General features: G+C 38.6%; 2 protein-coding genes and 1 long non-coding RNA gene across 3 annotated transcripts; all 3 read left to right on the top strand.

Annotated features, from left to right (window-relative positions):
• Positions 1-181: 181 nt before the first annotated feature.
• On the top strand, positions 182-1,794 carry LOC144666037 (uncharacterized). The gene has a single exon (XM_078527392.1). The coding sequence runs from the start codon at positions 603-605 to the stop codon at positions 1,356-1,358; it is 756 nt and encodes a 251-aa protein (XP_078383518.1). The 5' UTR covers positions 182-602; the 3' UTR covers positions 1,359-1,794.
• Positions 1,795-2,647: 853 nt separating this feature from the next.
• On the top strand, positions 2,648-15,704 carry LOC144665513 (33 kDa inner dynein arm light chain, axonemal). Its single transcript, XM_078526742.1, has 9 exons — positions 2,648-2,828; positions 3,145-3,299; positions 5,395-5,476; positions 6,512-6,599; positions 7,491-7,548; positions 8,407-8,463; positions 9,368-9,431; positions 11,336-11,500; positions 15,318-15,704. The coding sequence occupies exons 1-9, from the start codon at positions 2,748-2,750 to the stop codon at positions 15,354-15,356; spliced, it is 789 nt and encodes a 262-aa protein (XP_078382868.1). The 5' UTR covers positions 2,648-2,747; the 3' UTR covers positions 15,357-15,704.
• A 1,314-nt stretch (positions 15,705-17,018) lies between these two features.
• Positions 17,019-19,732, top strand: LOC144665576 (uncharacterized). The gene is made up of 2 exons (XR_013572984.1): positions 17,019-17,219; positions 19,268-19,732. It is a non-coding gene; the product is annotated as an uncharacterized LOC144665576 (long non-coding RNA).
• The last annotated feature ends 8,258 nt before the right edge of the window (positions 19,733-27,990 follow it).

Here is a 27,990-nt window from a genome sequence, read left to right on the forward strand (position 1 = left end):
CATAGTCAATATGTCCTTTTAATGTTTTAATTTTAAAACATAAAAGAAAAACAAAAGGCAAATGTTTGTGTAAATTCAGTATTTAATATCATAACAATAGTCTTGAAAACACTGAATTTATAATTATTTTCACCAAGTTTGTTTTGTTCAGATTTGTTAGTTGTATCCGTTTATTTTGCAGTTTGGTTTCATCTCTTAGTTTGCACTTGGTCTCTCTCTCCAGTTCAACAATCGACGGAAAGCAGTTTTGAAGCAAGTCGAGTTGACCTCACAAACGAGGTCACTTTAATTTTCCGTTTGCTATCTGTCGCCTAAGGCAGTCACGTAAACTTTGATGAAGCGACTCCACTCCATGCAACTCCATATTTCCTGTCTTTCCGGATTAGAGAAAAGATCAAGGTAAAAGAGATACATTTACCGTTATTTGACACTTTAATGTAATCGCATCAGATCAAAACTCAATTAACTGATCACGCAATTCGAATTTATCATTTGTTACACGTAGATCTGGGCACGCTTACCGAAGTAAATTGAGAGTATCGAAGACAAGAATCTGTTGACGATTTTTGTGTTATTCTGTCGTTAGATTGTATCCTTATATCATGGATATCGAAAAGGGGACTGCGAGGTTCAGCATAAAATCGTTTCAAGAGAAGATGAACAAGCTGAAACGCGATCTAAAGGAAACAGAGGAAAAAGTCAACACGTACAAGCAGGAGACATTGGCCGCAAGATGGAGAGAGCACAACGCCAAACACAAAATGAAAGAAATGTCCGAAAAGATTACAGAGGTAGAGGATCAAATAAAAAAGATCGAGAGCAAAATTGCATACCAGAATGGTCGAAGGAAAGAAATAGCTGAGAAATATCGAGAAAACGGGCGAGTTACAAATGAGTTGGAGGGTTCCACAATCAATATAGAGGAAATGATGCGTAAATTACACGACACTCAACAGCGCACAATTGAAGTGCGGCGAATGAACAAAGGAATGAAGCAAGTAGCGGAAATCCTAGAGCCTAAAATAGAAAAAGCCGAGAAACGCGAACAGAAAGCCGTTGATCGAGCATTTTTGATCAGCCAGAAGCTAACAGTTCACCGTTACCTAGCAGCGAAAAGGCCCGAAGGATTGCCAGCACCCGAAGAAGATTTCGTCCCTCACTCAGATCAAGAAGCTAAGGTACTAGCCCTCAGAGAGAAAATCAAAGGAGCTATTTTACGCAAAAGGGAAGCAGAAAGGAAGAGATCTGGTCTGGAAAGAAAAATGCAGGTCATGGAAGATGCGTTGGAAAATTACAAGAGGCGTAATCAACAATTTCAAATTAGTAAACGAGAACTAATGAGCTCCAACTTTTACTAAGCTTTTAGATTCTTTCTAGACTCTTTTAAATATTGATCTTCACTTCAACCGGTTTTCCATGGAAGTTCTTTCGGTTTGATCTAGACCTATGGTTAGCTTGATTGATGAAGTTTCTCAACTCAATCTATCTTGAACTCTCGATTTGTCAGTTTATCAGCTACCTCTTTGATAACCGAACAATAGAAACCGCATTGATTACGATAATGTTTGTGTGACTTTGATTGTTGTCAGCGTTGTTGTTTATCTGTTAAGAAAAAAGGGCGCTAGGGGTAAATTTATTTGTAAAGGAACCTTTTGTAAGTCATGACAGAGTCAAATATTAAATGCGAAAGCCTTAAAGTTTACCTTAACTTTCAAGATTTATTTTTTTATGTGCGTGATTCGCAGGATGGTGTATTTTATTTCAAGATTTGTATAAATAAATGTATGACAGGTACCTCAATGTGTGGTTGTTATTTTGCCCCTGAAAACTGGTATAAGCTGCCAGAAAAAAATCATTAAGACTTCCTTGTACTATTTTGATGCCAGTTGGTCGGCCAGACTTCCGGATTATGTTAAATGCCATGTAGCAATGAAAATCTTGCCGACAGACATTCAACATACATATTTCAATGTCTTTATTTGTTGACGTTCGCGGAAAAGTTTACATACATACAAGAACAGAAATTTACAGAATGCCCGCTTCTAATTCTAGCACAGTAAAATCATTCACTGATTATCTTACTCTTATAGATACTTGATTTTTCAGAAATCAACTTCTCGTAAATCATTTGACATCCGTCGGATGCGGTACAAGCAACTAGCTGTCCCATTCGGCATTAGCTATCATTGAGCGGTGTTGTGTTACAATAAACTTCCTGTCTGTAGCTTTTGTCCACAAAAATTTTAAGCTTTGCGAATACTTACAGGTTTTCGAAGAGGTCAGAAGATTTGGTTCTCCAAAATGTGTTGTGTGGACAACTGCTTTAAACCGCCGGCTTATTTGCGCGAGAGCCAGTCTGGGCTACGTGGTCAGTCGTTCCTTCGTCCCGCCAGAAAGCCTATAGTTCTATCCAAGAAAAGGGCATCGACGCAGGAAATTTCGAGTTTTTGTTACCATCAGGGTTTCTAGCAGTCTCTTTAAATTACTCTTCTTATTATTAATAATCCAAACAAATTCAACTCATTATGTTTTTACACGTCCCCTTCCTCCCTTGCATGAGTCCAGTCCAGGTTTTTAATTTTCAAAAGGTCCAGGTCCTCGCCGTTGACTGGATCCCAGGTTTTTTTTTTGTGGACGCGGTTTATTTCCAAGGCAACAAGAGTTTCGTCTCCATCGTCAAGCAAGAGGACATAATACTCGTTTGTTGTAGATATTTGGCGCAAAATCCCAGTGTTTAAAACGGCAGGATGATTCCACCGAACGCTTCGCTAGTAAAATATGACAACCCAGTTCTTGTAAGCAGGAACACAGACAAGAAATCGCCTAGGGTAAGTTGAAAAACCTTGGTTTTGCTCTGTGTGTTGTATCTTGCCGCTTCGTCGTCTTTGCTCGTACAAGTTTTGGCTTTTATATTTCGTTTATATCAGTTAACTGCCTCATATATGCAAGCCTATGAGAGGGTTGACTATGTAGCTCGATCTTCGTCCATAAAAGTGAAATAAGGCGTTGGTAGTTTAAGATTGATTAAAATTTGCACTGATAAACTTTTTTTTAAAAACTAAAATGGAGCTAAGAGAGTACGTAAACTGTTTTTAAAAGCAAAAGGATTAATTATAGTAACGGGTTCAATTTGTTTGACGATAGGCTCGGTCCCTCAAAGTCAGCCAGCAGCAAGGTGCAGGTGGGACTGCAGCGGCAGGACCCGTCCCTCAACCACCGCGAACTAACAAACTGCCCCCAATGGATGCACAGAAAAGTCAGCAGACTGATGAGATTCTCAATGCCATTCTGCCACCAAGGTATGTGTACATAACTTGGGATGTTGTAAGGGATCAATTGCAATGCATGCTGCAAAATAATTGCAGCATGCATTGCAACAGGGTTCCCTATACTAAATTTGCATGTGAAGCGGGATTGAGGCTATTTGTTTTCCGTGAAACGTGAAACGTGATTTAGGATTTGATTTTTGTGTGGACTTTAAAGTCTACACATTGTTGTCATGCAGTTTTTTCCGATTGGGGGGTCACTTTCCGTGATAACTCGGGTTAGTGCTTTCGGAAGTTTTCGACAGTGATCGGAGAATCCGAAGTTTCGGTGAGATGGGCAGCCAAGGCAGTAAACCCAGAAATTCGATCAGTATCGGGTATGTTGCACTTTATTCTTGAATCTAGAAGTCTTTTTTGACACATCTTTCGAAGAGCGTGTGGTGGCTGGAAAATATACATCAAGGAAGAACTTCAAAGGCAGCGGTGGCGTAGATGAAAAGTGAAATAACGCGACGGCTGAAATCTGCATATCTAATGAGCTGAACAACTGCGGTCGCAGGTCACGTTTCTTTTTTTTCACACTTTTGACTCACTTTCCGTATTGTTTGTTTTTCTGTGCGGCTTGAGCACTTTTGATTCGCATATTAAAACGAATCAAATGTCTGGTTATTTATTTCTTTCAGCTTTGCCACACACAATGAATGCACAACGAGTTGTATCAAAACAAGTTCGCTGATCATGTTGTTTTACTTGTCTTGCATTGGACTCCGGGATATAATTCACCAGCTCTATTTCTCTCAAGTAGTATATTTAGCAAAAGACCGATGTCGAATTTAGAACTGAACTAAAACATTGTCATGAATAGAATAAAAATAACATCGAACCGTAGAATATGCATATATCCAAACCGTGCGACAAAATAATTTAATTGTCGGTTTAAATAACGTCCTTCGCCGCTCTCAAAACAGGTGGACTCCAAGTGAATATTTCGTGAACAGAAAAATATATTTCTCCGCCTTTCTACGCAAGCTACTAAGAAATTATTTGTGAAAGCTTATTGAAGCGTTGTTATTCCAAAAAGGTTAAAAAAGAACTCATTGAAAGAAAACAAGTTTTTCGATGAGCTGTTTACACAAGCTTTACACAAAAAGTAAGGGTTGTGTAAACAAGCGATGCGAGACAGTTCACGTGCTCCACGCAACATTTCTTTTTTTTTTTTGATGAAAATAGTATCCTATCTTGCTAGCGGTAAGAAAAGGCTTTTGGTCTAATAACTGCTGTTCTTGTAGGATTCTAGGTTTTTATTTGCATGAAAAAAAAGGCACTTGTCGTGAACGACGTGACAAAGGGTCTCACCACACTCATTGAAATTGCGTGACATCCCAAGCGGCAATGGTAACGTGGGTTTCTTGAAGCGTAGTACATAAGACAAGTAATAGAACACTTTGTTCTTTCAACAGTCTTGTAAAAAATAAATTGATTGATAAGTTCTTTGTTTTTTCGCCTTGTATCTCGAATTACTCGATTCGAAACTTGAAGTTGTTGACTGCTACAGTAACTCATTGATTAATTCATAATGTCAACTTTTATTCAAATGAAAGTCCACACATGTTCGCATAGCGGACTCACTTTTACTGTTATTAACTAATTCAAGATTGTCAATTTTAAGATTTTTTCACGTGCGTATGAATGAAGGGTTGAATTAGACGTGAATCGTGAATCATCTGGTTAATGTACGTCTTTGTTTTAGCTCAGTGGTTGGGTTTTAAACAGGTGAAAATTTTGTCAGCTATTTTGCCACATGCGTGATCTTGACAGACACAATATCCGGTCTTACACCTTCAGAGCGTAACAGACTAAACAGGGATCGCCATGATTTTTGCACGAACTTGAAAGCATTTTTAGAATTATTCGTGGCACGTGGAAAGGCAAATATTTTTACATGATTACATTTTGCAAAGAGGTATAGGGAACCCTGTTGCAATCATTGCACTTTGTTGTTTTCCAAGCTGTATGTACATGTACAATGTAGTTTGGAATGAGTGTTTTGCAAGGTACAATTCATTGAGTACCGGTAATCACACAATTTATTTAGTAATGTTCAACCTTCATAAATGTTACATTACAGAGAATGGACAGAAAATGGTCAGCTGTGGGTTCAGCAAGTGTCTAGTACTCCTGCCACAAGATTAGATGTCGTCAATCTGCAGGTATGTAAGGGAGTGACCTGAAAGGGGGACGGGCGGGGGAATATAAATCTCATTTCGCAGTGCAAATTTTGACCAAATCCTATTTCCCAGCCTATTTCCCAGCCTAAGGGCATTGAAATTTTTATTGTAATGCACTAAAAATAAATTATTATTATTATTATTATTTGTTTCCTGATTTTCCAAATCCCAGTACCAGTTACATTGTTTATTTTTTTGTGATTCCCAGTCCCAGTGATGAAAATTTGCCCGAATCCCAGTTCCCCTTTTACCCCTTCAGACCCCTCTTTGATGCCAGTCAGAATAAATACTATATTTACTCAAATAAGCGCCGCGGCGCTTATTTAATTTTTCGCGCCACAAGTGCGATGTTTATTCGAGGGCGGCACTTATTTGAGGGCGGCGCTTATTTAAAATTTGGACGTCGCAAAGAATCTAATCTAAACGAAACTTCTACAGTAACTAAAATAAGGGCTTTTGATTGTCAGGATTCGTCTTTTACGGAAGAGAGGAGTTGCGCTTGCTGTCCCGACAAAGCTGACGGCCTTCACGCCGTTAACAGAACTGGGTATTGTTAGAATTTTGGATAGAAAAAAAATAGGCAAGCGGTAAAACATAATAACTTTGAACTGCGAAACATCGCTTATGATGAAAAGGAATTTCCAAGGCTTTTTCAGAGTTTCTTTGTAGTGCTACATGTATTTTTGATTATACGGGATTCCTCAAGTAAGCGCCACATCGGGACTGCGGCGCTTATTCGGGGGCGCCGCTTATTAACTTTTTTGTTCTGAATGCGGCGCTTATTCAAGGGTGGCGCTTATTCGGGGGCAGTGCTAATTCGGGTAAATACGGTACCTCAAATGCAGGGGAAGTTGAAATCACCTTCGCTTAGTAAAAAGTTCTTTAAATTGAAGAATCAGCAAGGGAGTACTGACATGTGATGAAATTCATAAGTTATCCATCATCTTTTAATCGGTCCAAATTGTCGTTTTCATCGTCCCATGACCTGAATTAACCTTCTTGTTGTCTTTTGTTCAGGAGCAACTTGACATGCGTCTTCAACAACGACAAGCAAGGGAAACAGGCATTTGCCCTGTGAGGAGAGAACTTTACTCACAGTGTTTTGGTAAGTTGTCTGACTGCTGGAATAATCTACATACATGTATAACAGCACTTGACTTCTTTTAATTAGTAAATTAAAATAGTGTGAAACATGTTACAATAGGTGTAATCGGTAATGGAAATCATTAAAAAGAACAATTTTAGGGCATGCAATCAGGTTAGAAGGGGGTGGGGTGGGGAGGATAGGGGGGTCTAAACCTTCCACCTCCCATACCTTTCTCACCCACTTGCCGTACTTTTCACTCCCGCTTCTTGCCCCTTTCCATAGTGGTTTCCTCCTTTTTTTCCTAGAATGTGCATTGTATATCTCAGCGAATTCACAGAAACCTCACCGCGAGGTTTTCGCTTAACTTGAGGGGGCTTGACGTCAATGATGGTTTGGGGACCTTATGCCCAGGCTCTGGGCTTTCCGCTTGTGTCTAGCTGGCGAGTAGCTGCCAAAAGCTGGGGGGAGGGGAGGGTGTCACTAACTAGGTTCTGGCACTTTGAGCAAGTTTGTGTGAATTTTGAATGCCCTGTGTAGTCTGTGAATATTTTGAATGACACCGGTCGAGGGTTCCCTGTATAGAAGGCACCCTGCTGGTCTGGCAGCTGTCAGCTGGGCTCCTGATGTGACAACCTTCTAGCCTGGGGGAGGGCAAGGGACTTGTAGTGACCTGGGTTGTTTTGGGCGGTGGGCGCCAGGTTCTTGGAAAATAAATCAGATATCTATTTGTGAAAAGTATCAAAATGTTGCGAAATTTTACTCGTTTTCTCCCATTCCAGCCACCTGTAGGAATCCTGCTTCTCCTCCTTCTTTTTCTCCCAGGCTTCAGGCTCCCCCCCCCCCCCCCCCGGGCCCCCCCCCCAACCAGGTCATCTTATTCATAAAAGTAACGAATAAATGGTTTTCCAGATGAGCTGATTCGCCAAGTGACAATTAACTGTGCTGAACGTGGTCTTCTGCTGCTGAGGTATGGTGTGCTGTTGTGTTGATATACTAGTTACCGGTATACTCATGCAACACTTTCGAGTGGTATACTTAGCAATAATAATTATTTATTATTCCACGAGTGCCCGTTGGATATGAGATGGTAGATAGCCAACAAGGCGCATAGTACCGAGTCGAGTTGGTTATAATGATCTCATATCCAACATGCGGGATTGGAATAATTGTTTTATTAAAAACGCCCAAAGAATTGCAATATTTGAGCTCCCAAGCTGTTTTCGTTGACGCGTATCCGCTACCATATTTGTGGTCAATGGTATACATGTATGAGCTCATACCCGGTATATCATTGCCTTTTAACCAATCAAATCTCAGAAATTGCAATATACCATTGCTAGTTTTTAATAACTATAAATTATTCTACGAGCGCGCGTTGGATATTAGATGGTACTTGTACATGTAGATAGCTGACGATGTGCCTCGTCGGCTTTTTGTGGTGTAATTGTTTTATTAAAAACGCCCAAAAGAATTGCAATATTTGAGCTCCCCAGCTGTTTTTATTGACGCGCATCGGCTACTATATTTGTGGTCAATGGTATATGAGCTCATTTACCATTGCGTTTTAACCAATCAAAACACAAGAATTGCAATATACCATTGCCAGTTTTTAATAATATGGAATATCCCACGAGTCCCTTGTATTTCCTCGGTATACACAGGAGCTAGCCTTTAGGGCAAGTGTGTATATAATAACCAAGAAAATACTAGTAACTTAAGGACTTTAGGGCAGTGCCAGTAACTTTGAATCTGCATTTAACATACAGTACCGGTAATTATAATTATTAATTTTGGTATTAATTATCACTAATCTTTGTTACTGTAGGGTGCGTGATGAGATCAGAATGACAATTGCTGCATATCAAACACTGTACGAAAGCAGGTAAGTGTCTATTTGTTATCATTAAGTTTTTTTTTCAGAATTGCCAGCACTCAGGCTTGTGTGAAATATAGTCTGACTGCTTTGTTACTTTTTTTTTACTCAGGGACAGGCACAAATAATTTTACATTTAAGGTGCCAAATTTTGATTTGTGATGTATTCAGTGACCTTATATTACAGACTGCACATGTAAATCATCATCATCATGTGCTTTATTTATACATGATAAAATGTTTAAGCACAATGCTTGTGGGGTCTTCAGAACTACTAAATTATACAATATTTAAATACATCTACAGGTCTTCCTCTTGTTCTGGAAAATTAATATCCTTTACCTGAGCTAAACCAAAATGGAAAGTGTTGTGAAATATTATTAGAACCTTGTTCTAAATAAAAACTGCTACATGTATAAAATGATACATTTACCTTCCATCCAGATGGATAAACACTTACTTAGGGCCGATTTTATGGCGAATTTCAGCCCGGCTTCCAAAACAAATTTTCTTAAAAACACGTCTGCGATTACATGAAGAAAGTTTCATCCTGAAACCGGGCTTGAAATCTCAGCCCGGGCAAACGGGCTGAAAAACCTCATGTAATCCCATTTTCAATTTCAGCCCGGGCTGAAAGTGAGCTTGCGGATGCGCTGAGTGGTGGTTTTCAACGAAAGAAAATGGCGGCCAGGATAATTATTCAATTTTAAAAGTATTCAGCCCAGGCTGAAGTTCTCCATGTAATGGCAACAAAATTTCAGCCCGGCAAACTGGGCTGAAATTCGTCATACAATCGGGCCCTTACAGAAGGTAAAAAAAGTACAGAAATTTGAGTTTCATGGCACTTGGAAAGGCTATCAGGCTTAAAATACTGAATATCATTGTCTAATCAAATGAATGTGTTTCGGCGCAGTGTTGCATTTGGAATGAGGAAAGCATTACAGGCTGAACAAGGAAAAGCTGACATGGAGAGGAAGGTTGGTGAAATGAAATGCTTCTCTCCAGCCCACTTACCAGTAGTTTGTCACAATTCCATGTTTATCGGTAGCATTTTTTAAAAACTATGCAAGGGCAGAGTGTTCACTGTTGTACATTACACTGCAAATGAACAGTGCTTCACCTTGAAACATTACTTCATATTAAGCTGCAAGTTAAATCGTACTCAGTAAATCTCAGTACCTTATTGTGTTGTATAAGAACTGAGGTTTACTCAACGCATACGCCTCGAATTAAAAAACGTCTTTCTTTGATAAGAAGCAATCCTGGCCTTAATTGGTCATACGACTTTTCCTCACTAGTGAGAAATATCGTATGACCAATCACAAGCCTGATACGATTAGTGTAAAATATCGTATCGGATTTTTCCGCCACTTCAGTTGGCTGTGACTTGGCGCTGTAAATTCTAACATGGCTTTACCGTCAGATTTTGGAGACTTTTTTTTATTGTCGAGAGAAGAATTAATGGTACAGAGAAAAACTCCCAACAAGGAATGTACAACTGTAGATAATGAACTAAATATCAAGAACCGAAGCGGCCGCATCAACTTTGAAAAACAAACACAACCTTCCTCGATGAACGTAAGCCGAGTGTCGTCTCAAAACTTTCGTGGCGGATTGAGATCAACTAACTTCACTTAAGTAAGTTTTTTCGGCTTTTTCGCAAATGTAGATGACCTTACTTACAGCTGTAGTATCGATTTTGTTTACGGAAGTCGAAAAAAAAAAGGAAGAACTTCAACTCTGATTATTTCGGTTCATTTCGCTACGGGCTGCTGCCTGCAGTTGGCTGCGTAAAACATGGTCGGAAAGTGATTGACGTGCCGTGGATGTGAATTTTTTTTTTCATTCCTCATCTACACTTAGCTTATAGTTCAATCACATTTCTATTTGTTCCACAGATTACTAATAATGAAAATTAAACTTACAGAATTTTTTTTGCAGTCAAGCTGAGTTAAGAATGTTATTGTGGACATTTTGTTTTTCTTTTCGACCTTGCGAGTGCAAAGTTATTTTTTTTTCACTCAAGTTCATATAATCTCAGTACTCATATAAAAAAATTACTTCATGGTAGTTTGCTTGTACAATTTTTATTCACTTGTTGTGAAGAATAACAAACTCACTAACCATGAAGTAATCTCAATTTATTGAGTTCGACGAAGGAGAACGCATACTAATCGCGTCGTTTGCCCGACTTCAGTCCCGCGGGTTCTATGGTTCAGACCCGCGGGTATCGATCGCCTGATGCCATGACCGTTTGAGACTTTTTGGAGTGACAAGTGACCTCGACCTCATGCAGAGGGCCTCAATCTAATGCATATCAAAATGGCATCGAATTTGCATTTTTTGTGTAAACAAAATTAATGCGTGGAACGTGTACCCGAAGTTAAAATAATACCGAAAATGTGATGGGAAACATATCATCCTGGGAAGTAGAGTTTAAGTCAGCCATCGAACTAGAAAAAAGTGGAAATCGAGTGAGTCATTTCGTGTGGCGCTTTGAAGTTTAGTGCGTCCGCTCGAAAATCTTCCCACATTGACTTTTTTGTAAAACTTTCGCCGCTATGAGATTATGAGTTACCCATGTCAGAAATGTAATAAAATTGGGGGTTACCGGCCATTTAAAAGCTGCAAGCGAAGTGAACGCAACGGCGACCATCAGCGCGCGCTAAATTAATATTGCGACATGAATTACGTGCGCAGTAAGGATGCGCATAAACAACGTAGTTGTCCATGTTGGAGGTCAGTCGTGAAAGCGGGCAAATAAAAGGCACACAAAATTGTCTCGAACGCATTCCGCTAATCCATGATTATTACTATTTTAGACACGGTAATGCGTGACTGTATGCGTTTCAACGGACCTTTTCTTGATGTTCACATTTAGATTCAAGAGCTTGAAGGAGACAAACGGGACCTTGAAAGACAAGTTAATGAACTGAAAGCCAAGTGCGACGCCATCGAAAAACGAGAAGCAGAGAGGAGGGCTGTAGAAGAGAAGAAACATGCTGAGGAGATTCAGTTTCTAAAAAGAACCAACCAACAACTCAAGGTATAAACAAGAAATGTTCATGTCGTTTCCTATCTAAGGGCCGAATCGCACTAGCGGACAAATTTTGTAACAAATGGTAGATTTCATCATTAATGAGTCACTTGTTGCAGAACACAAGTGCGATTACGTTTTTCGAGACCTACAACTTGTCCAACATTTTAGGAAAACAAAGAAGCAGCTGTCTTATGATTGGTCCGCGTTGCACGCGCGATACATTTTGTCAAACAATTGCAAAAACAAGTGCGTACGACTTGTTGGACAAGGGCAAATTTTGTCAAAACGGACAAATCATCAAAGGGGCCGAAGTCCTGCCTCGAGGCAGGACATTTCATGACAAGTCGCATTCCCATGCCCTCGTAATGCCAGATAACAATACGTTGTTGATTGGCTATTGTGTTTGGCCCAAACTGGACCTAATAACAACACGCACACCAAAATGTTTGCGATAGTATGCACCGTGATGTGGCTCTCACTATCATAATTTAGCCGCAAAATCTTTCCGCGATAGGCAAGGCATGTTTATAAGCGAAGTATTTGCCCAATGTAAGAATGAGAAAAGAAAAAGTTATCTTGAGACGACTCATTATTCCACTGCATGAGAACACGCGTGCTCTAAATGCAAATTCTTTTAGAATTTTTTTACCGCGTGGTACTGCATATTAAATGTTTGCCCAAGACGGCCGTGCTGAGAAATATACAGGGATGCCAGAAGCACGTGCAAAGCTATTGTACTAATAATTTCACCTTTTGTTCTCTTCAAGATGTCTCTGACTTGTCGCGACAATTTTGTTTTTGTCAAAAATGTCATGACATTTAAAACTTGTCCGCTAGTGCGATTCGGCCCTAACTCACTTTGTACTTGTGAAATCGTGCATTTGTCTTAAAAACACGCCTTTAGTAAAAAGTCATCTGTGTTCTGTTGGAAATCCGCGAATCTGATTGGTTCTCACATTGTTTTCTATGTAACAATTAGACGGCAAGCTCGTGGTTTCTACTTAACAATTAGACGGCAAGCTCGTGGTTTCTACTTAACAATTAGACGGCAAGCTCGTGGTTTCTACTTAACAATTAGACGGCAAGCTCGTGGTTTCTACTTAACAATTAGACGGCAAGCTCGAGGTTTCTACTTAACAATTAGACGGCAAGCTCGTGGTTTCTACTTAACAATTAGACGGCAAGCTCGTGGTTTCTACTTAACAATTAGACGGCAAGCTCGTGGCTTCTACTTAACAATTAGACGGCAAGCTCGTGGTTTCTACTTAACAATTAGACGGCAAGCTCGAGGTTTCTACTTAACAATTAGACGGCAAGCTCGTGGTTTCTACTTAAAAATTAGACGGCAAGCTCGTGGTTTCTACTTAACAATTAGACGGCAAGCTCGAGGTTTCTACTGGCGAGGGGCGAAGCCCCGAGCCAACTATCAAAAGCCGGTAGAAACCGAGAGCGAGCCGTCTAATTGTGTTAGCATAACCCACTGACCGATCTATTAAACACAAAATATAGCTAGAGTTGATTTATGAATGTTTTGATTGATAAAATTCAGCGAAGACTAAGCGCGCGCTTCGAGAGCCTTCTACGGATCAATAGTAGGCACCTGTGTAGCTAATCAGATTGCGCGATTACCAAATAGTAGGTCAGTGTGGTTATGCTAATGGCTGATAGTAACTAATTGTTTTAGCATAACCCAGCTGCCGGTCTATATTAAACACGAAATATAGCTACAGTTGATTTTTTGAATGTTTTGTTGATAAAATTCCGCAAAAAAAATGAGCGCGCGCACCAAGAGCCGTCTAATTAACAATTTGACTATGATCCGAGTTTAATATGAGGGAATGGTCAACGAGGCGCAGCCGAGTTGACTATCGCTCATAGAAAACGAGGGCGAGTAATCTAATTGTTTTAGCAGAAACTCTTAAAGGACTGCAGTCCAAAAACTTACAATTTTACGTTCTTATAAGCCAAAGATGAAGAAAAATTAATTAAGCAACGAGCGCGCGATCGTTTTTTATCAGCGAATAGAAAACAGTGGAAGAACCAATCAGATTCGCGGATTTTCAATAGAACACGGTTGAGTTTCTACTAATCACTAATAGAACACAATCGTCGCGTGATTTTTGGCTTAAAAGTGCATAAAATTATAACTTTTGGACTGCAATCCTAAAGAGTTTCTACTACAACAATTAGACTACCTTATTATATGAAATTTTCACGACACGTTACTTTCGCGAATTTCGCGAATCCAAAAAAGTCGCGAAATTAAAGTGACGCGAACAATAAGTGTCGCGAACATAACATGGCGCGAAAATTAAGTGACTCAAATTATGCCAATAGTCAAGAAAGAATGAGTTAAGTACCACTGAAGGAAGGAATTTTCAATGTAAATGTATGTTGTGGTCAATTGACTCAAGAACAATAATTCACGTACAAGCGTGAACTGCTTGTAGCCATTGTGATAACTGCTCTGTTATTACTGATGACATTTAGTCCTGCCGTTGCGTTTTTGTTAATTTTGAAGTTATTTTTTCCTTTGATAAAGTCGTTTTATTTAATTCAAGGACATGTTAAATAATATAATGTGCATGTAAATCGTGTCTTCCTTAAAACGCGAAATTAAAGTGATTCAAAATACAAAATTTTCGCAAAATCGCGAAATTTAAGTGTCGCGAAATTTACGCACCTGAACATCGCGAAATTAACGTGTCGCGAAAATTTCATGTAATAAGGTACTCGCCCTCGCCTTCTATGACTGATAGTCAACTTGGCTGCGCCTCGTTGACTATTCCCTCATAGAAAACTCGGATCGTAGTCTAATTGTTAAATTCACGTCATGTTCTCTTTCTCCCGCGCTACGTGAATACTTTAAAATTCCGGTAATAAGGTCCCCCTCCCGCTTATAAGCCCTCCCCTCTGGTTATAGGTCCATCTACCTGTAGACCAAAAAAGTACATCCGATTATAAGCCCCCCTCCTGCCCCTTAGATATAAGCCCCCATTTCCCAATATTCTAATTATTGATATGAATTTGATTTATGATGTGTTTTTAAAGCTTAATTCAAAACCCATTTATGAACAAAGTATTCCGATTAGCGCTGCTGTAACTCATCTCGAAACGTTATTTTCGTCCTGCTTATCAGACCCCTCCTCCACCGGATATAAGCCCACCCGTTTATAAGCCCATCCAAAACCCCTTACGACGTTGTATAAGCCCAGGGCTTATAACCGGAATTAACGGTATTTGTGGACCTGTACAGTTGTTGCGTATTACTCGTTCAAGTTGGTTGGCTTTTTCTTTTTCTTTTCCTCTCGCAAACGTTTCAAACTGGTGCCTTATTTGTGTGGAAATGTTAAAAACAATTCGACAACCTACTGTGATACTTCAAGAATTTCTAGCTCTGTGGAGGTACGGCGTAATTGTGCAGTCTTAGATACACTTGTATCTTTTGATATTGCGCAGTTAACCAAGATTACAACTGCATAGCCTGCAATGCAGGCGCAATTTAGCGCCGCGTGCGCATTTTGATCGTGCGAGCGCCATCTTGGATTCAAGCTCGGAAAAGGCTTGGGGAGCCTCACTTCTTGGGAGTAGGAGTGAGGCTGAATGAAGAGTGTCGGGGGAGGGGGAGGGGGCTTTGTTCTCTCGGCTCTACCCTCTTAGCTCGAGTATCAAACCTTCCTCTTTGCGACTCCAAGGTCAAATACGCGAACAAAATTATCCAACGCTCGCCCATAAGTTCCTTCATAGCAGCTAAGATGTCTTTCTCTCTTTTGGATGTAAATAGTTTTTTTGCTAATAACCTTTAATTTAATTGCTTTTTCAGACCCAGCTCGAGGGTATCATTGCTCCTACTAAGAAGTAACATCCTTTTTAATTTGATTGTATGATCTTGACAGTGTATTTTTTGTAAACATCAAATAGTTTGTTGTTTTTATTTACAAAACAAAGAAGCATTAATTCATTCTTGTACATGACAACTTTACGAAATGTAATTACACGAAAATGAGACCTACATGTTATTAACTTGCGAACATTTCTTGGGTTCTTGTAAAATAACCAAACCTTCAGTTAGTTGTTTTGTTGTAGATACGGTTTTTATTGTAAAGTTCGAATAAAGCTGTGTTTAGTTGACAGTAATTTCTAACTTGCACTTTACACGACTGTATACATTAAAATGTCAATAAAGTAAACAGTTGCCAACTCCTGAAAAGCTTAAATTTGTAATTGATTGTTGCATAGAGCATTTTTTACTTGAGTGTCGAAAGTAAATCGCATTTGCTTTGGTTTTGCATCACTACGCTTAGTGATTGGTTTAAAAATCTCGCGCCACTTTCTTGACCAATCAGAAGTGAAACCAAAACCAATTGTGACTTGCTCACACACGTTTTCCCGCGCTTCGCGTCGGCTTCAAGTATTTACTTCGAGTTTTGATTGGTTTACTGGATTGTCTGTGTCTTTTTTGATTGGCCAGAATAATTACTTTGGTTTTGGTTTTACGACACTCAATTGAAAACCGCTCTAATAATTTTCCAAATTGCATGTACGTTAGATTACGTTAGATGAACTGGTGGGAGGCTGGGAGAAAATCGATCAAGAGTAGAATTATAGGGGGAAAATGGGGATTGGAGAGGGGAAGGTCACCTTTTTGCCTCCCCTTCCCCCATAAGCCTGTAGAGAGAAGCTCTGTAATCTGGTATCCATTAAATGTTGAAAATTAAAAGTACCTCTTTCAAGAGGCCACAATTTGTGATAAGTACAATTTCCAGAGGTAATTCAAAAATGGGACATTCTGATTGGTCGAGAAGCTCGGTTAATGACGTTATATTCACCGCGCTAGGCGTTAAATATTGCATTTCCAAGCCCCTATTGTCATCCAGGAAAGTAAACATGGCAGCATTTTTTGTTTATTGGAATGAAATCCCTCCAAGTCCGGGATATCAAGACAATGGCACTTGCACTGCGCTCTCCTTATCAATACTCGTGATATTTTACAGTTATTGAGAGAAATGTCGCGCGCTCATTGGTTGATAGCTAAAGACGATGAGATTATAGACCACGAAAAGCGTGTTAAACATGCACTTAGTCTCGCCCAGTACGCAGCAGTACTTAAAATCCAATAGTCAACGTTCTATTTGCGTTTCTCTTTGCCACCAATCAAACAAATAACTCTTGCACGCATTACGAGTCGCTTTTTTGAATTTGAATATTCAGATATAGCTGCAGTGTTAAGACAAAAGATGTCATGTTCTTATGAGCTATGATATTAAATCTATGTTATTTCCCGGCCGGGAGGTCCGTATAGGGAAAAACCGTGCCCGAGGTCTTGATTACGGCCCTCGTCCTATGGCCTCGGGCCGTGCCAACCGACAGTCCGAATGAAAGTAGTCCACAATTTCCAAACGGAATTTCCGGAAAATTACCTTGCCATTTGGTAGGCATGGTCATCAAGGCTAGCGGCAAGGATCGCGGGCGCGTGCGTTCAATGACACACGTGCGGACGATATGCGGACCAGGAGCGGTAAACTCGTCAGCTCGGTTGTCCCGAGGTCTTGGGCAATCGTGACGTCACGGCCATCGAAGCGTGGAAACGCTAAAAAATTGTCGAAAATGGCGGCGTAGCCAATGTAAGATAACACTGGTTCAAGCTGTTTTTCTACTCATTCCAGCTTCAAATGGTGTCGTGTTTCGGTCAACACATGTAGCTGTTTTCGTTCTTTCTTTAGAGGTAGGTGGAATTTAATTTTTACCATTAAATGATACAAAAACTGCATTTCAAAGCATTTCGGGCCTAGCCTTGTGAGTGAAAATTATGGGGGTAGATTGTAGTTATTCGCACGGTAAAATTCCTTTTTTTCTGTGATCGGTAACGTGAAGGGATGTAAAACTTGGTCTCAGAAAAGATTATACACACAAGAAAACATTGTACTTAAAGATAGCTCCGTATAATCAACAGTAAAAATGATCAGTCCATTTGGAGGTCGATCTTTGATCGTCTTGATGAACTTCTGCTCAAACTGTTCTGTAAAAACTTACAGAAAACAAAAAAATTATCACAAATATGATTAAATAAGGGGGTCACAGGCTACTTATTTTTACTTGGAACTATTTAATGATTTTAATAAGCTTCTGAATTACTTATTTTGACTGTTGTGCGGTGAAGCTTGCAAATTCCTAGTAACTGCTTGAGTTATGCATCAGTCAATTGAAATCCCGACCCCCGGGACTTGGCGGGGATTTAACGCATCCAAAGCCGGGATTTAACGCACTTTTAACGGCACGTTTGCCCCGGTGGGCGGTGGTTTTAACAAAATGTCAGTAGACCGGGGCCGTGGAGCGGTGATTTAACAGCACGCGATCACCTGAAGCGCGGACGACAGCCGGGATTTAACATAAAGGACTAAATGCTTTTCTCAAAATTTTCGTTCTGAGGAAACCGTTCTAAAAAGTCTCCACGCTTCTTCCTTGATAATTGATTGATAACGCCTTTCGCGACGCCTGGGTTTGCATTTAATGTGTTTGCACGATAAAAATAGACTCATTGTACTTGAATTCTGCCACCTTCGTCTCCAAGAAAGTAGTTTCTGTTTCTGAGATTTCAGCCATGAATTAAATCGTAGGGTGAAAGCTGTTTACCTTAAGGAGAAATTCTTCTATTTTGTCTCTTCTTGTGTCCCACATCAGTTTAAAAGACGTCGTCAATAAATCGTTTCCAAAGGATAGGCTTATTGCTACTTGTCTGAATATTTCAGTCGTTTTCTATTTTGGCCGTGAAGATGACAGCAGAAACTGCGGCGATTGTCGTGCCCATGGCTGTTTGATGTGCTTAAAGATAATCTTTTCCATTGAATTGGAACGAGCTTTCTTGAAAGATCACACTGAGCATCTCTCTTAAAAACCTGTTAGGTACGGGAGGGTTTCCTTGATGAAATTCTTCGTATGCTTCGCATACAGTGTTAATGAGACAAGGAAAGCTTTTTTAGGCTGTTTAGGCATCGGCAGTGTTAATCTTGACTTCTCAATGAAGTTATTAAAGTCTGTCGCACGAGGCTTGTCGCTGTGCTATCGGCTGACGTAGATGGTCAACAAAAGCTTAAATACGTTCTGTAGGGCAATCACACCCCGATATTATGGGTCTTTCGGCAGACGTGTTCATAATGGCTAATTTCGGGTTTTAAATTTGACAAATTTGTGTCTCTGACCACGAAAAACAATTTTTCTATAGGTTTTTGACGGAAACAAAAAAATAGACTTTTCAACTTCTGTAACGAAATAAAGCTTTTTGTCCGTTTTTTCCTGAAAGTCGATTCGGATGCCCCCGCTATGCGGGGCTTTTAACAGATGTCTAGGCCCCTAGGTCGGGGAAAGAAGCCGGGCTTTAACACGTGGTAAATGTTAAATTCCCCGGTAAGTCCCGGGGGTCGGGGGGCCGGGGTTTCAATTGACTGATGCATTAATATGATTTTCTTGAATTGTATTGGTGCTAAGTGTGGAAAATATAAGTTAAATATTTTGTCTGAAGTTTTATTTGGCCAGGTACTGATCTGGTGATCGACTTCATTGAATAAGTCCCACAAATGTTTGTGCATCCTTCTATTGCATATTGTGCACTTCCTTCAATGTATGATAATAGACCAAAAATTAATGTTTTCACCCAAATTTTTAAATTAATGTTTTTCACAAATCTTTGGACAAATTTACATTGCATTAATTTACATCATGAGACCTTCTACTATTTTTTGCAATAATGCTAACCATCTTCTGCTCCTCTTACAGGACAAGACATTCTTGGAGGACGTTCCCAGTTCCCCATTCTCATTGACCACAGATAAAAAGCAAGGGAAAATCAACTGGCAACCACATTTCCCTGATATGTTTCTTATCAACCCAGGGCTTGAGACTAACGGTAGCCAACTAGCCAAAGGCTACTAAAATTTAGGTTTTGGCTACCTGGTTTAGCATTCGTACTACTGCCATTTGGCTAGCGAAAAACTCGGAAAAGTCAACTGTTCTTGATAGAAATTAATATACCTGACTAGTGAAAAATTACTTTTGGCTGGTAAAATCTGACATGTCACTAGCCAGTAAACCAGTGAGTTTAAACGTTTAAGTGTCAAGCCCTGTCAACCTCAACATCTTCATCCGGTACATCAACAATGCTTGCTGGAATAGTTGAGATAATTTGATATTATGTATTAAAATGCTTGTCAATTATGTCTTGAAAGTAAATATGAAAATAATTTTGGAGTTAAGTTTCTGGTTTTACAAATATATTCAAAGCTAGATCACAGGTTTTACCACCTGAGCAAGATACGTTCTTCCTCTGGTTCTGTTGCTCCAGGGGATCACCCCCTTCCAAGATCTATTGTTAAACATTTAAATATCACTTTCTATGACATTCATGGATTAGAGCATTTTTCTAATTAAAAATATGTAACAGAGTTTGCAACATTTGTTACCTTTGCCTTTCTTCTGTACAAAAGTGGCTCTCGCTTGTAAATAGTTTGAAAAAGGCATTGACAGGCTTACACAGACTCCCCTATTGTGGTTTTAGGTTAGCGATGCACAAGCCTTTAAAGTTTTGCTCTAACAAGTAATGTCTTTGAGTGATTTACCTCTTTTGTATGATATAATCAGAGGCGTTTTGTAAATTGATTTCAGCAGTGGCTGACTTTGGATGAGACCCCAATGTTGCATCAGTTTTTGTGTAAAATGTTTAACCCCTGCGTGGTACGTTGTCACAAAAAGGCATTTTTTTGCATTTATGTATCAGTCAATTCCAAGTGAGATCATGCCCCCCCCCCCCCCCCCCCCGGCAAACCCCCGGGCATTTGACTTTTTTCAAAATGTCTGATCAAATTCCCCACTATGTGGGCCAGTTGCACGGTCAAGGTCGGGGCTGAAATGTAATTGTGAAAACTGTATATTTATTAAAAATGATCACTTGGGTGTCCAATTACAGGTATCCAATTTGAACAACTTCAAATTGGATACCAGTAATATAATTGGACACCTATGGCATTCGCGCATCAATTATCATCATTTTATTTTTTGGGGGGCAGAGGGGGGGGGAGGCATGGTAGAATGAGCACCTTACCTCCACAACCCGGGACACCCCAGGGATTTGTGAGTTTGTTTGAGTATAAAATTATATTAACAGCAATGATAATGATACAAATTTAATTGTACCCCACTAACCTTAGCATCATTGTTATGTAGATGCTGTAGTTTTTTTTTCAGTTGGTTGACTAGTTTGCCTTTCTTTTTGTTAATGGCCATCCTTCTTTGAATTAGTTTGCATTACAATAATGCCTGGGGAATAACATATCCATGGGTATAAACAAATGTGCATAAAAATGATGAAAACATGCACATTTTTATTGTAGTATGTAGTTGGAAAGGCCCTTGCCCAAGAAGTGGAGTGACCAAAACAGATCTGTTTACATCCAAGTATACTGACAAGCAGCTAATTCTGTCTTCTACCTCTGCTGTTTAGTTATGCACCTTTAAAATGTTCAAGTTAAACCAAGGTTTGCCTAAATCTTGTTAAATTATTTAGGGCCGGCCTTCAATATTTCCGTATTAGACTTGTCATTTCAGTCAAAAATGTATTTGAAGTTTGTAGCCGAGATGAACTGAACGATGCGGACGCCCGAGGAAACAGCTTGAGAACAATTTTTAATAAACAGGACGAATTTTGGTCAAAAACCATGTCCATGTGTTAATAGCCTTTAAGAATTGCAAATGGTGCTTCTATTTCTGAAGCTACTTTCTCAAAAATTGGCTCTGGAAGCAATTTTGTCGTTAACTATACGGCTGCACCAGCTTAAACGAGTACAGTGGCTTATCAATCTCCTACATGCATGGTATGGATAATTTATTAAAAAAGTTTTATTGGTTAAATCACGTACCAGGTCAACATATTGGAACTTTTAGGTTCTTCCTGATCTTGTGAAAACATCCTACGCCTCTTTATAAAGTCGATCGATGTCTTTTTGTAAATCATTTATATTTGTTTTCGAGGGAAGCTCGCGTCAGCCTCCGCAATAATTTCCTCGCCGAGTACGGTGGAATTACTCTTTTTAGATTATTGTAGGGATTTTTTAGAAATACTAAGCAAATCACAACAGCAAACGTAGACTTAACAAGCCGTGTTTTGGCTTATGGGTTTGCATTAAGAAGCACTTTTATCATTTTTGTGCCTATTTCTTCATTTGCTTTTTCGCGGCAATCACGCAAACTACGCAGCCGGTACCCCCAGTGAGGTGTGGTTAAAGTCACTGATCATTTTGAGAAAGCTTTTTAACGATTTAATGTTTTCGGTCATTCAAAGTTTTATATTTTTTCAACCTCATATCGTTCTCTCCGTGGTGTACATCTTTGCGTTTGAAAGATATCGGCCTTGAAATAGCGCAACATCGTAACATTTTGATCACGATCCCTATCGATCGATCACGAAATTTTTTGTTTTAATTACTTCATGGCTATGTGTTTTAGCCAAATTTGAACCTAAAAGGCTTACTCGTATATAAGATTCAGCATATCAACGATCCTTTCATGATTTTTGTTATGAACTGTTTGATTACAACCGCATAAAACACTCACGGGGAAGCCATTTGTTTGCCTGAGTTTAAACTTCCCGGGCCAGCCGACTCGTGACGTCACGATTGCCAGACACCTCGGATTTTTTTGCCCCTATTCGCCCACTGGTGCCCAGGCCCAAGTTTACCGCTCCCTCCTGGTGCGGACCCGTCGCACAAACATGGCGGACATACTCCAGGAATAGGTTAACGTCAGCTTACATCTGATACTGGACATCCATATTATGATCAACTGACAGCTGTCAAAACATGGTATTCGCTGACCACTATCACACAAACATTTCGCGGGATCAGGTACAGAGTTTCTTTTTTAAGCGATGACGTGTAACTGATGACGTCATCGCTTTAATGCAGGCACCCGATCGACAGGATCTGTTTAGCGCAATCGAACAGAACACAAAAGCAAAATACTCCCGTGCAGTTAGAATGGAACACTACAATGTATAAACGAAAGAGACTAAATTTTATATGATGGGATCTATTAGATTTAGTAGACAAAAATTTCTAATTCTTAGAAGATACAGGGCCGCTGTGAGCAAGAGACCGTTTGACCTTTCTAGCAGCTTAAAAGCTAGCTCCCGCGTATCGTATGTCGTTTATCGCAAGACACGCTATAATATGACGTAATTTTGGTTGAGACAACAAAGGGAAATCTAAAAAAAAATAAAATATAAAATAAAATATTACTGTTGTACAATTGAGCAAATCTACGAAGAAAATGTATTTTTAACTTTGCATCCTTGAGCTGTGAATTCATAACTACTGTATTTTTTTTAATTCCATCAGATCTTAACTATGCTATTTATACAATCACTAACATTGCTTTTTAGGTTTAAAAAATGTAAGCTGCAGTTGGATAACAGTCTTAATCACGCACAAGGCGTCAGCTACTTTTATTTACGTTAAGTTTTTGACAAATTTCCACAGAAAATTATGGAAGACACCTTGTGAAACGTCATCGCTTCTGCATGTATTGCATGCCATTTATTTTTAAGTTGAATGTTGACCAGGTAATGATGTTGCCTCAAGTCCTACTTTTTTCTGTCTATGGTAAGACAATTTTTAAGATATAATTGAGGGCTTCCGCTTTTAGGCTTGGCTACTTCTATTTAGTCGAAAATTGTTTATTTTTTTTTTCTTACAAAGGGTATAAGATAGAAAGAATGTTTTCATGTGGTCACTGCTGGCGATCACACTATAATAAATACATGCCACAGTTTGTCGCCTCCTTACAAAGTAATTTTAAAACTTTTCTTAACATTTACTGTGCGTCCATTGTTCCAGTTTCCTTAAATTGCCTCGCAATCAACACAAACAAACGTTAACTCAGCAAAAAGATCAACGTGAAAGATTAATAGATACGAGGACGTAGATACATTTAACTCTGCCTATTATTCATACAGCACATCAGGTAGTTCAGTTTTTCTATTAAACCACGGAAGCGTCAAACGGCGGCTGCTGCAAGCTGTATGCTGAGCGAATATACCCAAAATTTCTAGCAGTAGAACAAAACCTTAACAAAATATATTCAAAAGTTGCACCAGACACTGGTTAACGTTTTAGGCAAAAAAAGGGAAAAAAAGATTGCTTTATTATTGTTAATTTTGAATCTCTTTTTGGTTTATGCGATATCTCGACATCACGTGTTGTTACTTCATTAACAACACATAAACATGGAAAACATTGCATTCATATTCTAAGAAGGACATAAACAAAAGGCCAGTGCAATTAACTTTGGCAGCTCGCTGCGAGGTGTTTACCGTTGTTTGTAAAACATTGTGTGTTTTGGCTGGCAGATACGACTCGACATCACAAGACGAGCTCGGAGAAGGTAACTAAATTTAAGTAGCTCTTTTATAACAGAACGAGACAGTCAATTGTAACTTAAGGTGGAATAACGCTTTTCAAACGTCGTCTCGCTTTTGTTTTACTTTGCTCGGTGGGGATGATGTCACTGTGAAAAATGGTCTCACGATCTAGAATCGCACAACAACAGGATTTTTGTTATCTTGTAAAAAAACAACAAAAATAACACTTATTTATACTCTGGAGCCAGCCACGGAAGGCAGAGAAATTCAATTTTTGCAAGCGAGAGCGAGTGAGTAAAACCCGACCAGTCCAGCGTTCTCTTTTCTTTCTTGCAAAAACTTGTGTTTATTTATTTTTTGTCATTTTTATTTATTTATTTATTCTAAATTATTTTTTTTTACTTACGAAAACTTGCAATTGTATTCATTTTTCGGATAGCTCCCGCAATGTCCTTATGCAGATTCCAAACGGAAATGTTACGTATTTTCTCGAATGTGTTCGTCAATCTGTCGAGGATGTTTTTTTTTTTAAGGTATCAATTGTTTTTTTCTACTTGGACTGAGAGTGAAACTGCGTGTTTTCATTTCTCTTTTCCGCTCTTTCTGTTGTTTTTGTTTTACCACAATTCTTTGCGATACGGCCGAGCCAAGCTCGACGATGCTACCGCCCCAATCAATTTCCTCGGTAAATTTCACAAGGTGTTATCCAGGAAGGTTAGAGCTGCTGTGGCTTCCATTTGTATATAATGGTTTTTGTATCGAGGTGGATTGTTTGCTCGGGCTTAGACCGTTTTTACAGAGTTTGACACGACTAGGCTTTGGTAGATTGTGCCCGAAAAAAAGCAGGGCTCATATTTTTTTTAGAACTTATGCCAAAATTATGCTACTTTCTGAAAATTATGCTCTCTGTCAACGAAATTATGCTACTTATATTTTAAGGAAAATAAAGATCACCAGTAGCTTAACTTTATCAATTTTAACTGTAATGAACATTCATATAGTCCACCTTCCAGTCTTACAGTCTTTAGCATCGCAAATACGCATGTGACCACCTCGAAATGCCAAATGATTAACAAATGATATCCAAATCAACCGTTTCTGGGTTCTGAATCCGGATCAGAAAGTGACTTGTAAATACTTGTTTTAGACGCCTTCCAGGCAAAGCCCTCAGTTCAGTATAAATACAACTATGTACTAAAAAAATAAAAAATAAAAAAAAAAATAAAAACTTAAAAAAAATAAAAAAAATTAAAGCTAAAAATTAAAAAAAAATTAAAAATTCAAAAAGAAAAAACTGTCAGATATGCACAGGGTGACCTGGAGTCTGCTGGGCCATATTTGACCTTGAGCCTTAGCACATACCTTGATATTTTCCAAAAACAATACAGAAATAAAATACAATCTGAATTATTCTAGAACTATGATGGTTTTTGTTTTGTTTTCAACGCATAAAAGCTCGGATTATGCTAGCAGTGCTAAACTGAAATTAAAGCTTAAAATGATGCTCGTTTTGCTAAATTATGCTTAGAATTATGCTAGCACAATCTACCAAAGCCTAGACACGACTAAACATTGAAAGCCCGTGGTTTCGGTGATAATCTATGTTTTAAAATATAATATCTTTTTTTTCAGATCACAAGTACTTTTTTAAATGTACATAATGCAAACCAAATATAAAAACATAACGACCAATTTTTAATTCGTAGCTATCTGTCGGTAAGTAAAAAGGGTAAGCCGAAAAAAACCCAACATAACTAAAAACTATTTCTAAATGTGACACAAACAAGCTTTATCTCAGCCATAACTCAACGTTAGACATTATAGTTAAATAGTTTGAACATTAATAGCTCATCGATTACGGCAGCAGATACAAGTTGTTTAATAGTTTAGCTCATAGCAGTAAGAATTTTAACAATTTGAATATTCATGACTGAATTATTTGGTCAAAATATGCCACCTTTAATACATTTTATGTATTATTTGAACTACAAATTCAAACCATCGTCTTACGCATGTATACTTTAGTTTTTTTTTTCAGATTCACAAGCTTTTTTTTTGTAATTGTTAATACAGAAAAGCAAATATGAAGAAGTTAAGGATTTCTGTCGGTTAGCGAAATGAGGAAGCCGACGCGGAAAGGAGTACAAGAGTACAAGAAACAGATCTAAAACAATTTCCTTTTTGCGATATTTAGAGTATCAGCAAAATATTTAAGACGACAGAAAGTTTTACAGTGGAAAGACAATTGTTTAAGTTTTTTCTTATATAGGGTTAAAGATAAATACATAAAAGATGGTTTTTATGCGATCAATGCTGGAGATCGCAGCGCCCATTGTTCCAGTTCCCTTAAATTAGAAATAGCTTCCCAGCTTCTTCGCAAACAAGGGAGTTCTGGTCGGCACTCTCTCGAATGTCCAATTCCCGTTCCAAACATTTCAAAGCTTCGAGAATGTTACATCATCCGTTGTTAAGCCAGCTTTTTCTCGGGCCCACCCAAGAAACGTACGAAGAGAGAAGTATTGTCCTGTCTGTCTAAGATTTACGACCCGTGTTTGCCAGTGAGCCCGGCTGTCACTCCACTGAAGATTATTGTACAGGACTGTTAGAAAGAGAAGCTGGGATGGGACAGGGAGGTCGATCTGAATTTCTGAAGGCGTGTTGAAGAAGTATTGAAAGGGTTCTCCGAAGGAAAACCATCTGAGAGTGGACCGATGGTTGGGAATAACACCGTCTCAATGCAAGGACACAATAATAATAATATAATAATAATAAATAATATTTTAAGAGGAGGCCTCCAATCACCTAGGGGGTGGTTTTCAGGAGGGTCCTCTGAGAAATTAAATGTTAAACATTAAAATACATTAAAATCTAAAATACAATAAAAAGACAAAACCCATGTTGTATGCTAACTAAGATTAAAAACTAGGACAAGAATTAAAATACTACTAACTAAGGTTAAAAATGGGAAATAAAAAAGTATTAAAATCTAAAAGGAAGAACAAATGTCACAGATCTAAAATATAAAATAACTACCTACTGTCCTAAAAAAACTAATTACAAATAGTTATCTATTGACATTATATAACATTGTGCAACTAAAAATATTTGTTCATAGTCTAAAATGTTTATCCAGTAAGAACTTTGTAAGGGTTTTCTTAAAAATCTCGCATGGCATGGCATGTCGCTTCACGTTTTCCATGACGCCTCGTCTAGAGCCTATGCTCAGCATCCTACCTTCGTGTGGCAGATTTAAAGGGGGGACGTTAAAGTGAATCTTGTAGCTTCGAAATGCCGACTTACCCAACCGGACGGAGACACAATACCTCGCCTTGAACTCCTTCGTGCGTACTGAATTTACTTTACTATCAAAAATTAAGCCAAAATAAAGAAATGTTACAATCAAAAAGAGCTCTGAAATTAAAACGATGTGGGCAGGGAAGGTAAAGAGAACAGAGTAATAGTTGAACTTATTCATTAAATTAATTACTCCATTTTGTATTTATAAACATTTTTAGTAATAAAGTTAGGAAGTAATAATGAATCATTCTGGAATTTTCTATTGTAGATGTAGTAACGCAGAAACATGATAGTATAATTTATTTTTTTACGAAGTGTAATGTATGCGGTTGGGATACCAATAAGAAAATGGTACTTCTGGAAAACGAAAAAAATTTGAAAGGAAATTAAAGGTGTATATCTTTAGATAGTCGACACTACAAGAAACATATCTAAAACAATAAAGGCCTGCCAGTTACGAAAAGGAAAGCTTATTGCTAGTTCAAATTTTAATATTTTATTAATTCAGCGATTTTGACAAACCTCCCACCTTTACTATATTCTCTGAATTTAGGAAACTATGTTCTCGGTCTCTGTCCTTGAAAAGGTCAAAGCTCATCTTTTTAAAAAACTTATTATTCTTAGCGATTCTACTTTTTATCACTTTTAATGCACATTTTTAATATTTAAGATTTATACAGTTCATTTTAGCGATTTTTTATCGCTTTTATTATATTGTAATTTTAGTAATCATAATTTTAGCATTATTGTAAAGCGCCTAGAGCAGGCCTGGATAGGCGCTATATAAATATTT

The sequence above is a fragment of the Oculina patagonica genome, chromosome 9 (genome assembly GCF_052425735.1).
Source record: "Oculina patagonica isolate OP01 chromosome 9, crgOcupat, whole genome shotgun sequence".
Classification (NCBI taxonomy): domain Eukaryota; kingdom Metazoa; phylum Cnidaria; class Anthozoa; order Scleractinia; family Oculinidae; genus Oculina; species Oculina patagonica.